At 40.3% G+C, this 17152-nt stretch overlaps 1 protein-coding gene across 1 annotated transcript in view; it reads left to right on the forward strand.

Annotated features, from left to right (window-relative positions):
• The window catches only part of LOC118355977 (serine/threonine-protein kinase greatwall-like), a 36214-nt gene extending 19888 nt beyond the window's left edge, over positions 1-16326 (forward strand). Inside the window, 7 exon segments of the mRNA XM_035721919.1 lie at positions 1685-1857; positions 3933-5078; positions 6545-6686; positions 10071-10085; positions 12312-12425; positions 12508-12609; positions 15238-16326. Coding sequence (XP_035577812.1) covers positions 1685-1857; positions 3933-5078; positions 6545-6686; positions 10071-10085; positions 12312-12425; positions 12508-12609; positions 15238-15395 — 1850 coding nt within the window. The 3' untranslated portion in view covers positions 15396-16326.
• The last annotated feature ends 826 nt before the right edge of the window (positions 16327-17152 follow it).

A 17152-nucleotide genomic window follows, 5' to 3' on the forward strand; every position in this document is an offset into this window, starting at 1 on the left:
CACAGAAAGTGTTAAATGCTAACTGGGAAAATAAGGAACGGTTCTCAATGAAGATATAGCAGTAGCTCCAAGTGTACTGGAAAAGCATTTCGGGTAGAGGCATGAACAAAGGCACAGACACTTGGAAGTATTCCATCTTCAGACAATGGGGATTAAACGTGTTTTGTGAGAATGGGAAGCATGTGCAAGGGGAAGGGAAGCTTAGCAGGTAGATGGGGAAGGATTAAGTGTCATTACAGGGAACCTAGAATTTAAGCTGTAGAAAAAGGGGAGTCCTCAAAAGTTCCAAAGAGGGGCGCCTGGTGGCTCAGATGGTTAAGCATCTTCCTTAGGCTCCAGTCGTGATCCCACGGTCCTGGGATCGAGTTCCGCATTGGGCTCCCTGCTCAATGAGGAGCCTGCTTCTCCCTCTCCCTCTGCCCCTGCTTGTGCTCGCTCTCTCTCTCTCTCTCTGTCAAATAAATAAAATCTTTAAAAAATAAAATAAAAAACACAAAAGTTCCAAAGAAAGGAATGGTCTGATTATATCACTGATCCAGAGAGAACTCTTTAGCAAATACACAGTGCGCACATGGCATTGGGGTAGACACAAATTTCCACATTACTGGGGCGGGGGGGAGGGACAAGCTGAGCAGTTTAGTCAAATATCAAGGTCAGTGTCCAATGAGTGAGGAATTTCATTGAGAGGGTTTATGTACCAAAAATAAAGTTGCTTTAGATGGCCATTGAAATTCTGTTTCTAGTTTTAAAGTTCCAAGATTCATTAAATCAAAAAATTGTAAGAATTTACTTGAGATTAAAGTCATGAGTTCACCTGCTTTGGGAAAGAAAAGGCAAGATATACATATCTTTTTATATACATAGAAAATCTGTATATGCACATATGATCTTTAGTAAAAGCCTATTGTGTCTCATAAGTTCAGGAACAACAGTTTTTAGCGTGAGTCTATGAGAGACAAACATGTATCATGTAGGTGATGCTGCTTTCTTGTACTGGCTTGCTGTTAGCCAATTCACTGTTACTTGTTTTACCCAGTCGTATAAAATATCCCTCATGGATGTAGATAATTCACGCTTGTGAGCACATAAGCCTCAACATTGGAAAAAAGCTATGTTTTTTATTTGAGAGAGAGCGAGAGAGCACAGGCGGGAAGGGGAGGGAGACGGAGAGAGCATCTCAGGCAGACTCCATCCTAAGCCTGGAGCCCGATGCGAGGATCCATTTCATGACCCGGACATCACGACCTGAGTGGAAACCTAAGAGTCAGATCCTTAACTGGTTGTGCCACCCAGGTGCCCCTAAAGCTATGGTTTTAATTAAATACGAATTGAACTGAGTAAATTTAGTCACATTCCTATCTTATATCATATCTGGATATAGCATATCAATAATGCTCCTTTATCAAGAAGAGTTTCAAAGTGGATAATGGGTTTCCTCCTAATTACAGCTTAGTTCTTTTGTCCTGATTTTCACCTGTGAATGTTGAGGGTTTGCTTTTTTCTCCGTAAACGTTCACAACAGTACTTGTATGTCCAAAACACCTGAGCCATCCTGGCGGATCGGATAATGTTTACACAGACAGAGCTCTGATGTACAATACTTAATACTTTGCCTAATTATCTGGAAAGATTCAGGTTTGGTGAGGAACTCAGACAGATGTGACATAAGCTCCGATACATACAGGTCTTGAAACAGTTGCCTCCAATCCCAGGATGCCTGTGAAGTGCCTAACGTCTAACCTCCTGCAGTCCAGGAGAAGGCTGGCTACATCCAGTGCCAGCAGCCAGTCCCACACCTTCGTATCCAGTGTGCAGTCTGAGTGCCACAGCAGCCCCCGATGGGAGAAGGACTGCCAGGCTAGAGTGACCTTTATCCCAACCCCAGCCTCTTTCCTATGTCACATTAACGGTGGAGACACTTTATACCTTTCCATGTACATTCTATAAGGAAATGAAACTGTTACATGAATGGCAGTGAAGGTAGTCTCCATTTCCGTGTATAATCTGTCAAATTATTTTTAAGTATTTCATTTCTCATTCAAATGCAGAATTATTCATGATTAATATATAATGAGCTTGCAGAAAAATGATAGTAAATATTTGTTTCAGGGCATCTAGATGGGCTTTTTTTTATTTTTTAATTTTTATTTTATTTTAATTTTTTTATCTTTTTAAAGATTTTATTTATTTCTTTGACAGAGAGAGACATAGCGAGAGAGGGAACACAAGCTGGGGAGTGGGAGAGGGAGAAGCAGGCTTCCCGCTGAGCGGGGACCCCCACGCGGGGCTCGATCCCAGGACCCTGGGATCATGACCTGAGCCAAAGGCAGACGCTTAACGACTGAGCCACCCAGGCACCCCAAGTTTTAAATTATAATAAGGTTTCCTTCATAGAGTGCACATAAAATAATGTTAGATTAGAATTATGTCAATACGCAAAAAGTAGACCTTCTGTTTGAGTAAATAATTTGGATTGTATTTACTCCTTATTCTCAGTAATGTGATTTTCTTCGTTGTTGGATATTTGTGTTCTAGAAGTAAAGTCAGATTATTTTTTAGTCAAGGCAGTGTTTCTTGATCTTTTTCCCTTCTCTTATAGGCTGCTCTACAGGTAATACACGCTACAGGATAAACAGATTTCCTTTCCTAATAACTTACTTCACCTCTTTGCTGTTCAAGAAAGCATATTGTGTAATATGTCAAACCATACACAGCTTTACCTTCTCCCTACCCCTTCTGTATCTGTGGGGAATACAATGATTGGATTATGGTAGTGCTTCTCAAGTTATGATCAGAGGAGTGACGATGGACCACAGGGGAACCCTGATAAACCCTGTGCTAATCCCTGGATGATCTGTGCCTGCAGATCTGTGAGTTGTAATTTAGGGATTTTTGCTATTGTTGTTCATGACTAAGCACTCCTTATTATTACTAAGTAAGTTAATGAAGTTTGATTTTTACATACCAAAAATAGGCAGTGTTCGAGTTTATGGAAGACGCACTCTTAGTAATCTTGTAAAAATCCTGATTACCATACACCAATGTATGATACTCTGTATAAAGCTCTGATCGCACAAAAGCACCTGCAGATAGTTAGAATTCAAACAGATTTTAAGGCAAGTGGTTTGTTATCAATGCCTCATCGTTTCATCTTGTTGACAGTGGATTTTAATTCCTGTTATTTTTGGGTTTTAATTATAAATTATGATTCGTTTAGCTTCATCTTTATCAGCTTGGTTTTATTATACTTGTACGAAGTGATACCTGTTTCCGTTAACAAAAGTTTTGTCTATAATTTTCCATTAACTGTATTTTAAGTCCTGTGCATTTTGTAATTCAAAACAGAATCGTCTGTACCCATATTGCAAAGAAGGTATCTATATAATATAGCGTTACCCTCGATTTTGCCTGAAAATGTTGCTTATTAATTTGTGCTAGCTAAAGAACATCTATCAGCTATGTATCATAGAGGGGCGCCTGGGTGGCTCAGTCGTTGAGCGTCTGCCTGGGCTCAGGTCATGATCCCAGGGTCCTGGGATCGAGCCCCGCGTTGGGCTCCCTGCTCGGCGGGAGGCCTGCTTCTCCCCCTCCCACTCCCCCTGCTTGTGTTCCCTCTCTCCCTGTGTCTCTCTCAAATAAATCAATAAAATCTTTAAAAAAAAGAAAACATATGGATTATAGACTATCAAATACATATTATACAAATACATATTAAATTATGAAAAGACATATTAAAGGATAGTTTGTTTGAATTTTAGACCAGTGTTTCACTCAAAATATATATAAAAACATGCTTAATTGTTTATATTGCTCTTTAATTCTCTGTTATCGTTGTTCTTTTGTTCCAATGGAAAGTGGGAATAGGTAGCGTAGTAATTTATGGAGTCATTTATCCCACCTAAGTCAAGAGAGTGTTTTTTCCTCCCTCTCAGGAAAGTGACAATGCATTGGGCTCTACGGTGATGAGTTGGAATATAATAGAAAAGCCTTCATGTACAAAATCTACCGATTCCATTGAAACCAAAGGTTTCGATAAAAAGGATCTTGAGTTAGCAGTTTCTCCCATTCATAACAGCAGTGCCGTTCCTGAGACTGGAAGCTCCTGTGTAAACCTGGCTAAAAAATGCTTCCCCGGGGAAGTTTCTTGGGAAGCAAAAGAACTGGATATAAATAATATTCATGTGGCCACTGACACAGCACAGTCTGGTTTTCACCAGTCAGAGCAGTGGGCTGTGGATTCTGGTGATAGGACTGAAGAGCACCTTGGGAAAAGAGGTTTTAAAAGAAATTTTGAGTTAGTTGACTCTAGTCCTTGTCAGAACATCATACAGAATAAAAAAAACTGTGTAGAGCAGAAGTCTAGAAATGAAATGAGCGATGGTTATATAAATCAAAGGACGGGCTTAACAACTGAGGTCCAAGACCTGAAGCTATCTGTATGTGGTCAGCAAAGTGACTGTGCTGATGAGGAGAACGTGGTCAGTTCTTTCATTGGTAAACCACACACCCCAGAAAAATCACCTACCCCAATGATAGCAAAAAACCTTCTGTGTGAACTGGATGAGGACTGTGATAAGAATGACAAGAAGGACCTCCTCAGTTCTAGTTTTCTATGTTCCGACGCTGAGAGAGCTTCTAAAAGTATTTGTATGGACTCCGATTCATCTTTTCCCGGAATTTCTATCATGGAAAGTTCATTAGAAAGGCAGTCCTTAGATCCAGATAAAAGCATCAAAGAATCCTCTTTTGAAGAATCAAACACTGAAGACCTACTCACCATATCACCCAGCTGGCAGGAGAATACCTTGCCGAAAGGTGATGAGAATCCTGCTGTCCAAGGCAGTAGCCAAAAAATGTTAGCTCCGTCTTCAGAGGTGTTGAAAACATTAACCTTATCTAAAAGAAATGCTGTAGCTTTTCGAAGTTTTAACAGTCATATCAATGCGTCCAATGACTCAGAACCATCCAAAATGAGCATTACCTCTTTAGATGCAATGGAAATTTCATGTGTTTATAGTGGTTCGTATCCCATGGCTATAACCCCTAATCAAAAAGGAACATCCTATATGCCATATCAGGTATGTTCTAACTTTTTAACACTTTGTCGTTAGATTTTATACCCATAAACTATGAAGGCCAGATACTTGCCTCTCACCTAGACTATCTGAGATTTTCTGTTCTGCTGGTTGGGAATCTGTGGACTGTTGGGAGGTTTTGATGCCAAAAGGCAAAGCTGGTAGCAATTTATTATTATTAACTAAAGCACTTCTTCATTTGCTCTCTAGCCTTTCACATATTTTCTTTTTATAAGATTTTATCTATTTGAGAGAGCGCATGCATGCATGAGCAGCGGGGAGGGGCAGAGGGAGTGGGAGGAGCCAACTCCCCACTGAGCGGGGAGCCCGATGCTGGGCTCGATCCCAGGACCCCGGGATCATGACCTGAGCCAAAGGCAGCCACTTAACCAACTGAGCCACCCAGGTGCCCCTAGACTGTCACATATTTTCAATCACATGTTTACATATTTACAGTCACATATTTTCACTTGACAACAGCAACTCTAAGATACAATATTAAAGTTCACTCTATCTTACTCCCTTTTAAGGACCTTCCTAGATTATCTCTTTTCTTTGTAGGAAATAGTTGGAAAATATATATTTCAAATCTTATGTTATTTTTATTTTCTAAACCTTTTTCTTAACAAACCCAAAGTTTCATTTTTTTTCTTTTTTTGGAGATATGACATAAAGTTGAGAGTACAAACTCTGAATTAGGGTCACAAGACTTGGAGTTTTCTATTCAGAACTTACTGAGTGACTTAGAAGTCCGTTTTCCTCAGAGCCTCAGCTTCTTACCTCTCTGTAGAATATGCTGACACCTCTCCCACTGGTCTCACAGAGTCCTTGTGAGACCACAAAGTATCTTTAAAACTTACATACCAATTAGCACAAGAAGTTATTTATATTTTGTTCCAGCTGATGTGTTGTCCCAGTAATTCAATCATTTGTCAGCCACAACGTCCCTCAGTGACCATTCTTAAGTTTGTATTAATCCATTCTACCAAGAAAGAAATTTTTCTTGCGGATTTCTTCATTCTTTCTTGCATATCTTGATCTTATTGAAATAATTGGTCTTATCTAAGCTATTTAATTTCACCAGCTATCAGGACTGTTCAAAATTATAGTTGGTAATGAGTCCATTTTCAAAACTGATCAGGGATTTGAGTATGTCTTTTATGCCCAGCAGCCTAGCTTTGCTTTTTTAGCATTTCTGTTCACTGTAAAAGGAATGAAGTTATGGGGTGCCTGGGTGGCTCAGTTGGTTAGGTGGGTGTCTGCCTTCGGCTCAGGTCATGATCCCGGGGTCCTGGGATCAAGCCCCACATCGGGCTCTCTGCTCAGCAGGGAACCCGCTTCTCCCTCTGCCCCTCCCCCTGCTTGTGCCGGCTCTCTCCCTCTCTCTCTCCCTCTGTCAAATAAATAAATAACATCTTAAAAAGAAAAACAGAAATGAAGATATTTATTGTAAACTCTTGTTAAATTAGCAGACCCCAAATCAGGTCAAATCAGGAACCCCATACCGAACTCCAAAGAGTGTGAGGCGAGGGGCAGCCCCCGTGGATGATGGGTAGATTCTTGGGACTCCGGACTACCTCGCACCTGAGCTGTTATTGGGCAGAGCCCATGGTAAGGCTTCCATGTCTTGAGTTTCTGAAGTGTTCTCTAGCACTACATTTTCTTTTGAGGTGAAATTGTTCTAAATTTCTTTGGTATTTGAATTGCCTAGAGTGAGAGAACAGGAACTCATGTGACACTCTTTTCTCGTAAATATGGCATTTCTTATGGTAAAAGAAGACATGCAGCCATTTGATCTTTGCCTTCCCACTCAGTCTCCGGGCCCCAGAGAAGTCCTACCGCCCACCTGCTCTGTCATCTTAGTTCAAAAAAGTCTCCTGAGGTCTGTTCCAGCTTTGGCTCAGGAATGCAGAGTTGAGCCAAAACTTCTGTTCAGTCTGTAGCAGCGCACTCCTGGTTAGAGCTCGCGCTCAGAAACTTAGAAGACCCTCACCACAAGGGTCAAGCCAGAGAGGAGCCATCTTCGGGACGCAACAGAGGAAGACCGGGTGGCATTTTTACCTAGCGTCTTTTTTCCCCTTCCTCTCTCTGAAGAATTTTCCCTTCCTGCCTTCTGAAACGAACTGTATTGGTTTCCTAGGGCTTCTATAATCAAGTGCCACACACTGGATGGTTCAAAACAACAGGAATTTATTGTCTGACAGTTCTGGAAGCTGGAAGTCTGGAATCTAGGCGTGGACAGGACCATGCTCCCTCTGAAAGGTGTAGGGGAACGACCTCGCCCCTTCCAGCTTCTGGTGGTTTGCCTGCAACCCATGGCTTGCAGGGGCCTCACTCAGACCAGCATGTGGTATTCTCCCTGTCTCCATGGTCACGTGGCTGTGTTTTATAAGGACACCAGTCATACTGGATTAGGGGCCCACCCTACTCCAGTGTGACCTCTGCAAGGACCGTATTTGCAGATGGCATACTCAGAGGACCTCACGGTTAAGACTTGAACATGTCTTTTCAGGGAGACATAATTCAGTCCATAATGTGATCACCTTCTTGATCTTGTCAGTTACTTCCCTATTCTTCAGGCTCCTTTGGTGATCGACTGTCTCATCTTCCCCCCCCTCAACACACACACCCCTTCTATTTTTATTTCTATGCTGCTTTTCTCCTTAGCCTGCCAATAAGCTTCCACCCTTGTCTTTCCCCACCACCCACCTTCTCAAAGGTTGCCTCTTTCCTTTGCCTGATTATTTTTGCTCTGGCAATCTGATTTTTATCCCTACCATTTAACTGACACTTTTTTTTTTAGGATTTCTATCTGTAAGTGATCTACTCCCAACATGGGGCTTGAACTCACAACCCTGAGATCAAGAGTCGTACCCTCTACTGACAGAGCCCTCCGGGCGCCTGTAACTGGCGCTTTTTTATTACCAGTCGTCAGTGACGTCACTCTTGTCAGATCTGCCAGCCTCTTCTCGGTCTCCTTCGTCTTCCCTCTGTTGCTAACTCCTCAGCTCTTCAGTATATAGAGATTCTTCCCGATCCTGCCCTTTCCCTTGTTTCCCTACCCCTGCTTCCTGTTAATATCTCTCCCGTGACTTCAGCAGTCACGTCCTCGTCGGTGCTTCCCAAATATCTGTCTCTAATCCTGACTTTCTCTAGGGGCGTACACGTGGCCAAAGTACCTGCGCGGCATTGCCCTGGGGATTCAAGTACTGTGTGTCAGTACAGGACGTGTCCAGCTTGCTCTTCCTCTGTTTCCTCTCTCGGTTCTGCCATCTGCGTGATGACACCGACGTTGTCCCTGCATTCAGGCTTTTAAATCCAGTCAGTTCTGTCCCTGCAGAATTTCTTCTCACCTTTTAATCTCTGCCACTGTCTTCTGTAAGAACCTCCTCTTTCCCTTTCATTAATTTACGAGCTCTCTTCCTGGGACATCAGCTTCATCCTATCGTCTATAATCATTGCCACCAGATTTTCCCTCGGAAGACATAAAGTGGCCCGTCATTCTGCTTCTCCCCTTAAAAACCACGATGGCTCCTTCCTACCTGCAGAACAAAATCCAGATTACTGATCATGGCATCGGAGGCTCTAAGCTCTTATACTAGCCTCGTCTCTCAAGGAATCTCTTTTATAAACAACAAATGTGTTTCGCACACACAGTTTGGCGTCTGGGTAGTCTACGATCAAGGCACTGGCGGAGTCAAAGAATCTCATTATAGGTCTTATGTTCCCATTCCACTTCTTAGACACATTATTTTCAGGTTTTCCTTATTTTGCACAAGTATTTTGCCTTCGTTGAAAAAAGCCAGAACCCAGTCCTCTTCCAGTCAAATTTCTTCTCATCTCATTATCTGTTCAAATGCTACCTCTTTCACAAAGCATCCATTGGCCACCTATGGAGAAGTAGTTCATGTCTCTGCCACTTTATTAGAAATTGTTTAAAGCTTATGTCATTTTACCTTATGTTATTACATTTATCTCCACTGCAAAAGCTTAAGAAAATTTCTTAAGACAAGAGTCTAGGTTTCCCTTCTACATAGCACTCCAGGAGGATTCCTTGGTAGCACTCACTAACACTGTTAATAATCTCTACAGTGTTGAAACACATTTCGAATTCCCCCTTATTAGCGCAAGCAACTAAATTCCTCTGGGCACCTAACTGATCTTTGTACAGTGTCCATGTTGCTAAGTTACAGGTTTGCCAGCTCATTTCCTATAATATACATTTTCTCTACTTAGGATACAGTATAAAACTAAGCTTCACATATAAAGCTTACTTTTATACTTTTTAGGATCTTGCCACTATTTTAATGAGACATCGAGTTACCCCAGCTATCTAGTGATTTATTTTAAGATTTTCATTTTCTATAAAATATTTGATACACAGTTCTTAAAATAACAAATGATATAAAGAAATTGTTTTGTTTTTTTTTTTTAAAGTAGGCTCCACACCCAGCATGGAGCCCAATGCAGGGCTTGAACTCACAACTTTGAGATCAAGACCTGAGCTAAGATCAAGAGTCAGACACTTAACTGACTGAGCCATCCAGGGCCCCAGTACAAAGCAATTCATAATTTAAAAAGAAAAATCACTGCTTTATACCTCTTTCCCCAAATCCCAGGCCTCAAGGGCAGTCTCTATAGCAACTTTGTTTCTTGTCTTGACCTCTCTGTTTCTAAACATCATGCTGAGAACAGCTAAGACTTCTCTGAGCCCTCCATGGTCTCCCCCGTTCTACCAATTACTTAGGAACTCTGGCCAGAGTTTCCCATAGCTTCTTGTGCATATTTTTATTTCATTTCTCTTAATATTGTGTCAAAATTATCTGTTTTGTCTTGCCTGGAGTAGGTTGTTTTCTCCTTGGAAAAAGCTCTTTCTTATTTACCTTTGTGTCCCTTGTGTCTGGCATAACATTTAGGATCTAGTTTGGTGAAGGATGTGAGGATGAACTCATGATTTTAATACAACGTACCTAACTTCTCTTTTCTTACATGCAGGATTTCTGACTTCCGGTGAGTGAACTTCTCTATAAAGTAATATGGCAAAGCAAATTAAACTGGTCAAAGTATAACTAGATCACATTGCATAAAAAAGTATTTTCCCTTTCATCTTACTTAGGAAATAGAAAATGAACTGTATTCTGTCTTCTGAACAGGAGGACATCCGGGCAGAATGTTCTCTATGAAAACAAATGTAGGCATGTAGCATTTTTTAAATAACTTTTAAAGGCGGCCGAGAGTAAAGATACAGCCTTTTTCTTGCAACCCAGAAAATAGGCTTATTAAAAATATTAAAATTAGCACCGACAAAAGAGCTTGAATTTTCCTACCCATTGAATTCCATTATTATTAGAAAACAGAAAGGCCTAACAGTATCAGTGTACAAATTACAGATGGGGGTTTCATATTAGAAAACCAATAGTGTGAAACAAGTTTGTTCTATTTCTCTGGCTAATAGTATGTATTATAATTGCTCCAGTTTATCATCATGTGTGATCTTATTAGACTTTGACTCAAATATATGGGTATGTCTGACATATCCATGGAGAAATCGTGTCAGTTTTTGACATGAGTACATTTTGGCTGAGCTGGGAAAAGGGTTCTAGTTTCTAACCTAAGTAAAATAATGAAGATACCTATTTTTTCCTGACTTCTCCCCTACTTTTCTGTTATTTGGTTATTCTATCTATTCTTTCTCAGTGCTGCTTAAAAGGTCCACTAACCAAGGTGGTTTGTATGGGGTTTTTTTTTATAGTGATTATTATAGAAATAGAAGTCTATAGACTGTTTACATTCTTTGTTCCTTAGGGAAGATGGGATTATGTGGCTTGCAATGAAGAGGCACTCTAAATGCATGCGATTATTTTCCTAATGGCAGATTCTATAGTGCTTTCCTACTTGTTTTAAAATGGAATGGTGGCAGTTGCTTAACTACAATAATGAATTTTGTGAAACTGATTTTATAGCAGTTTATTTTTTTATTAGATTTTTTTATTTGAGAGCGAGCAAGCAAGAAAGAGAGCACGAGCAGGGGAGAGGCACAACAGGAGAGGGAGAAGCAGACTCCCTGCTGAGCAGGAACCCGACATGGGCTCGATCCCAGGACCCTGGGATCATGACCTGAGCCAAAAGCAGACATTTAACTGATTGAGCCACCCAGGCGTCCCGTGAAATTGATTTTAAAGAGTAATTTTCAAGCACATTTACTACTAGACTAGAATTCCTATTTTAAATTTATATTGAAGTTAATCATTTTTTGACTAAAATTAACCTTTGCTTCAGAAATACTTTTTCATAGAACTAACAAATCTATAAACCAGATTATAAGGTCATGTTTAAAATAATTGTTGGAAACATCTTTGTGTATAGATGATGCTTCCAGTAAAGATCTTTAGAAATCAGTTCTACGGATTTATTAAGACTTACCTCCAGGGGCGCCTGGGTGGCTCAGTCGTTAAGCGTCTGCCTTCCGCTCAGGTCATGATCCCAGGGTCCCGGGATCAACCCCCGCATCTGGCTCCCTGCTCAGCGGGAAGCCTGCTTCTCCCTCTCCCAATCCCCCTGCTTGTGTTTCCTCTCTCGCTGTGTCTCTCTCTGTCAAATAAATAAGTAAAATCTTAAAAGAAAAAAAAGACTTACCTCCTAATTACCTCCTCAAGCCATAGTTTAAGTGAATATTTTTTGTTAAACTAATTTGTCCTTCTCTGTTTTTAAAAGGAGTAAAAGGACATTAAAACACTGTAAGGCTTTCCTTCCTTAACCAGGCTGTCCTCCAATTAGTATAAGTGTTGCTACTTCATCTCATACCCATGTGAGTAGGTGGAGTACAAAATCATCTAAATGTTATTGTTTCCCTCCCCCATTTGAAATTGACAAGTACTCTATTTTAGAGAGTAATCTGTGGGTTAAATGTATTTCTTCTAGTGTTTTAGGATTTAGAACAAGTAAATATCCTGAATATGAGAGGTTTTTAGTGAGTGACAAAAGAAAGATAACTTTAGCTTTTCTTTGACTAGCTGTGTTAATTGCTAATCTAAACTTCGTGGAGAACAGAGAAGGAAAATAATTGCCATGTTACTGAAATGAAGATAATTTGGGTTTTTGTACCTTATGGACTAGAAGAAAGCCTTAGGAAATGAATGCCTTGACTGTGCCCAAATATCCATGTAGTAACGTTTTAGTTGATGAAACATTTGCACAAAATGCTTGCAAGTGCAACTACTCCCTCTTAAATTCCAGGTCCTGCAGTAGACTGGTGGGCACTTGGAGTTTGCTTGTTTGAGTTTCTAACAGGAATTCCTCCTTTCAATGATGAAACACCACAACAAGTATTCCAAAATATTCTGAAAAGAGGTGATTCTTTTTCTATGAAGACAGATGCATTTATCTCTGTGTATTATTTGATCAATGATTAACAAGCTATTTGTATTTGTAGATATCCCTTGGCCTGAAGGTGAAGAAAAGTTATCTGATAATGCTCAAAATGCAGTAGAAGTACTTTTAACTCTTGATAATGCAAAGAGAGCTGGTATGAAAGGTAAGGTTTTGTGTTAATAAACTCCTAGCTTGATTTGTTTAAGATGAACTGTAATAATGATACTAAGTTCTAGGACAATACTATAGATAATCTGACTGCTAAATTGGTTAAAAATTTCTTCAGTTTATTTTTGCCTGCTAGATATGCATTGATATATTTGTCCTTATTCTGCATTAAAATTCAGTGCATCAGGTTGGGATGCTCACTCACTGAATTTTATTAATCTCAAACAGGTACCTTAAAGCAATCTTATGTTGTCAGTGTCTTGGGTTTTTTCAAAGCCTAATAAAGTTACTCATCAACCAATACAGGAAATTTTTTTTTGTTATCAAAACTCTCTTCTATAATTTCTGACTGCTTCATTTCTGATATTATCGACTGACAAATGTATCAAGTTCCAGGTTGTCTCAAATAAGACAAATCTGGTATCTTTGTGATCCATTCAATGGTTTTTTCCAATGGAGGGGTATATTAAACTCCAATTTTGAAACTAGGAAACTCATTAGCTTTAATTTAGATTCAATTAGGTTTAATGTCAGCTGCCTTAAAATCCCTTTTCTAACAAAGTATACATAGACAAAGAAGCAGCTATGTCCCCAAATGCATTTCCATGTGGTCTAAGGCATTCAGAAAAATGAACTTCAGTAATATGTCACTTGTGTCAGCTTCTAGGTGTTCCCTCTAATAAGATCAACAGTTTATTTGCTTATTTAACGAATCCTGTAGAGTGACTTCTAGGTGCCAGGCAATGGGTGCTGGAGGTATCCTAGGGATGAACCAGACTAAAATCCATGTGCTTGTACAACTTACTCTGTAGGGGAAAGACACAGGTAATGAGATACAATATGACATAATGCATCTAGCAGTGAGTACTGAGAAGAAAGATGAAGCAAGTGAGTGGCTACAAAGTTTGACAAGAGATTTTCTAGCTGGAGTGGTCAGGAAGACCTCTGTGAACAGTGGGATTTGAGGAAAATCCTATGTAAAGTGAGGGTGCAGACATTTGAAAGCTCAGCTTTAAAAATTACTTTAGGAGTTTTCAACTGGGGCAATTTTGCTTCGCAAGGGACGAAATAAACAGAGATAGAACACCATTCTCACCAACGACCTCAGATTTTTGTTTGTTTGTTTAATGAACAGTTTACATAGTGAAGCAGATGACAGGAGAGGTCTTCGGTTAAAAAACAGTTGTTGCAACAACTGTTTATACAGTTAATCTTAAACTGGCTTAGAATTCTTTTGTGAGTTCAGTTTAAATAAATAGTTATGATGAGAGAGTCATAAAGCGTCACATCGCAGCCAGATATCAGTTTAAGAGTTACTGCTATAAGTAACTCTAATCCATGCTCAGACATTTATTTTGAACAATTAAGAGACAGATTCTTTTTGCTATTTTATTGTTTTCCTACCAGTCTCTTACTTTAGGGAAAAACCAACTTGTAGATATGTTGACTTCCCAAGCCATCACTCCAAATATAGACACATAATTCTTTCCTGTCTGTGTAGTCTTCTCCCAATATTTTCCTTAAATTCGGTTGTTGGTTTTTTGAACTACTTAATGCCTTGATTGTCACCTAATTTTTTTGCCAACATCCCTATATTTGTCTTATAAAGTGAAAGGTTGAGGATACGGGAGGTTGTGTCTAGCAACCAAATATCACAGGGTGATCAAAAGAGCATGTTTTCATTTTATTTTATTTATTTTTTGTTTAAATATTTTATTTATTTGTCAGATAGAGAGAGAGACAGAGAACACAAGCAGGGGGAGCAGCAGAGGGAGAAGCGGACTCCCCGCGGAGCAGGGAGCCTGATGCGGGACTCGATCCCAGGCCCCTGGGATCATGACCTGAGCTGAAGGCAGACGCTTAACGGACTGAGCCACCCAGGCATCCCGCATGTTTTCATTTTAGCAGGTAGAAGGAATTAGGAAAGAAGACAGGTACCGCAAATGTAGCTAAAGAGATGAGCAAAGTTGAGATCTTGTAAGTGAAGCGTAAAGACTCCAGATATATTCATGCTGCTAAAAGGGCATGTAGTCGAGATACAATCAATGAAATCAAAGAAGTCAACCATGAAGAGAATATGTCACAAATGTCATCAGTGTATGTGTTGAAATCACCATGAAGGATAAGGATGGGGCATAGGAAAGAAATTAAGGTAGTGGAGGATGACGTTTTTACCAGAGTTACCTAGGGTAATCGGTGGTGATAAGGATTGCAGAGATAGAAACAGGTAGCAAGGACTTGGAATGAGAAGTGGAGCATTAATCATGAAGATCAGTGGTGTGGAAGCTGTGTCTGGGAGCAGGAAGCAGGCCAAGCTCTTGTCCCATCAAGTCAGGGATTGTGTGAGAAGATGGAGGCATGAGATAATATAGGCTTCTATTAAGGAAAACCATTCATTCACTCATTTGACGAATACAGGCCAAGCACCTGTCATGTGTCAAGTGTTATACAAAATGACATAATGTGAGCCATTGTGAAGTACATGGAAGACAGACATTGAACACATATGTATGAAGCAAAACCGGGCAACATATATCTGAGATCTTCCCTTACTTCCTGTAAAACAGTACTTACTTAGGTAACAGTGTTATAATGCTCTGTTTTGTTTTATATTTTTCCTAAGAGCTGAAACGTCATCCTCTCTTCAGTGATGTGGACTGGGAAAATCTGCAGCATCAAACTATGCCTTTCATACCCCAACCAGATGACGAAACAGATACATCCTACTTTGAAGCCAGAAATAATGCTCAGCACCTGACCGTATCTGGATTTAGTCTATAGCACATAAATTTTCCTTTTAATCTAATCTTGGCTTATAAGCTATCATAATTATATACTCCTTCATAAGAGAGTGATCTAAGGGGGAAGAAGAATCATTATGTTACTTGGATCGATGAGTTTTTAATGTATGTTACAGCTTCCACAGAGTTAAAAGTCTCTCAAGAATACAGTCAATGACTTATCTTAATCTCAGAGTTGTATATAGATCGTCAAAACTTTTTTCACTTTATTTATTTTGTTACCGCACCTTATGAAAATTCATACATCAGTAAAACTAGAAGGACACTACTCTGTTAGAAAAGGAACAAGCTTTGAGCCTAACTTTCTTTCACATGTTGATTTCAGTCCACCATTCACAGTTTGGTGTTAAAATAACAAAATCATACGGTTTTATTTTAATTTGTTTGGACATGATTGCCTGCAAAAGCTGAAGTCTTGAGAGCAATCATTTAAGCTTGCACTTGTGGCCTCAAAACTGCAGCTGGGAAACTCCTTCACTTGGTAGTGTAACTCCTTTAGGGAATGAGGAATAAAAGGGATAGAGGCTTTAGCTTACTTTGAAACAGTCTTGCTGCCTTCACTACTTCTGGTGCTTTCTCTACAATACATATTTGCTTAAAATTGTACTGGAGAGCTTAGGTGTGATATGCTGTAGCAATTTTAACAGCTTATTCAATTTTAATAAAACGTGGTGGTTTACATTTTAAAAGAATTTGTTTAAAACCTGTGCAACATTACAAGAAACAACCTGATCCTTAAAAATAAATAATTTCTTTTTGCTTAATAAATGTAACACTTCAAGTATATTATCTGTCAACATCCTTCTATTAAATATATATACACACTAAGATTCAACTTCACTGTAATAATTTGTTACCCAGTGGTAAATAGATGGGTGAGTAGTCAGAGATAAAGGAAGATGGTGACAAAGTAGGAGGACCCTAGTCTTGCCTCGTCCCATGAATAGAACTACATAATGATCAAATCATCCTAAATACCCCAGAAACAGACCTGAGGACGAAGAGAACAAACTCTACAACTAAAGGGAGAGAAGAAGCCACATCGAACATGGTAGGAAGTATGGAGACATGGTTTCGGAAAGAAAATGGATCCTGGTTGTTGTGGAGGGGAAGGAGCCATGGTCACAGAGAAGGGCGAGAGAGAGGAGCACACTGGATCGCACAAGGAGGTTTCCCCATAGCCACCTGGCTTGGAAAACAAGAGGGGCTGAATTTCATGAGTTCTTGCAACTAGGAGGGCTGAAAGCCTGGAGTTTTAAAGTTCAACAGGATTGACTGGGATAGAGCCCATAGGCACTATGCGGCTCCTAGAGAGAAGGCAGACAACCCTGGGGGCAGACAGCTGGGAAAGAACGATCTAAAGAGTGCTGGGGCACATGGTGGGGAGATTACTCCCTCTTCATGGAGCTGCCCCTGAGAGGGAGAGTTCATGCAGACATCTCTCCGGGGTCAGAGGTACCAGCTAGTGCCATTTACCTCCCCTACCCCTCAGTAGAAACAGGGAGCCACCTGTAGGAAGCCCTGTGGCACCAATATTGGCTACCTAACTCACTTACACCAAGCACCATCCCCCTGGACTCCAGTGGAACCACCCTTCTCAGTTAGGCTTGCCTCAGTCCCACTGTGGGGGGCCCCTCCCCCAGAAGACCAGCACAAAGCCTAGCCCATACCACATCTCCCAACCAGAGAGTTTTGCAGGGCCTCAGTTCCAGTGGAGGTGGTGACAGGACTCGTTTC

The sequence above is a fragment of the Zalophus californianus genome, chromosome 9 (assembly GCF_009762305.2).
Source record: "Zalophus californianus isolate mZalCal1 chromosome 9, mZalCal1.pri.v2, whole genome shotgun sequence".
NCBI classification, from domain to species: domain Eukaryota; kingdom Metazoa; phylum Chordata; class Mammalia; order Carnivora; family Otariidae; genus Zalophus; species Zalophus californianus.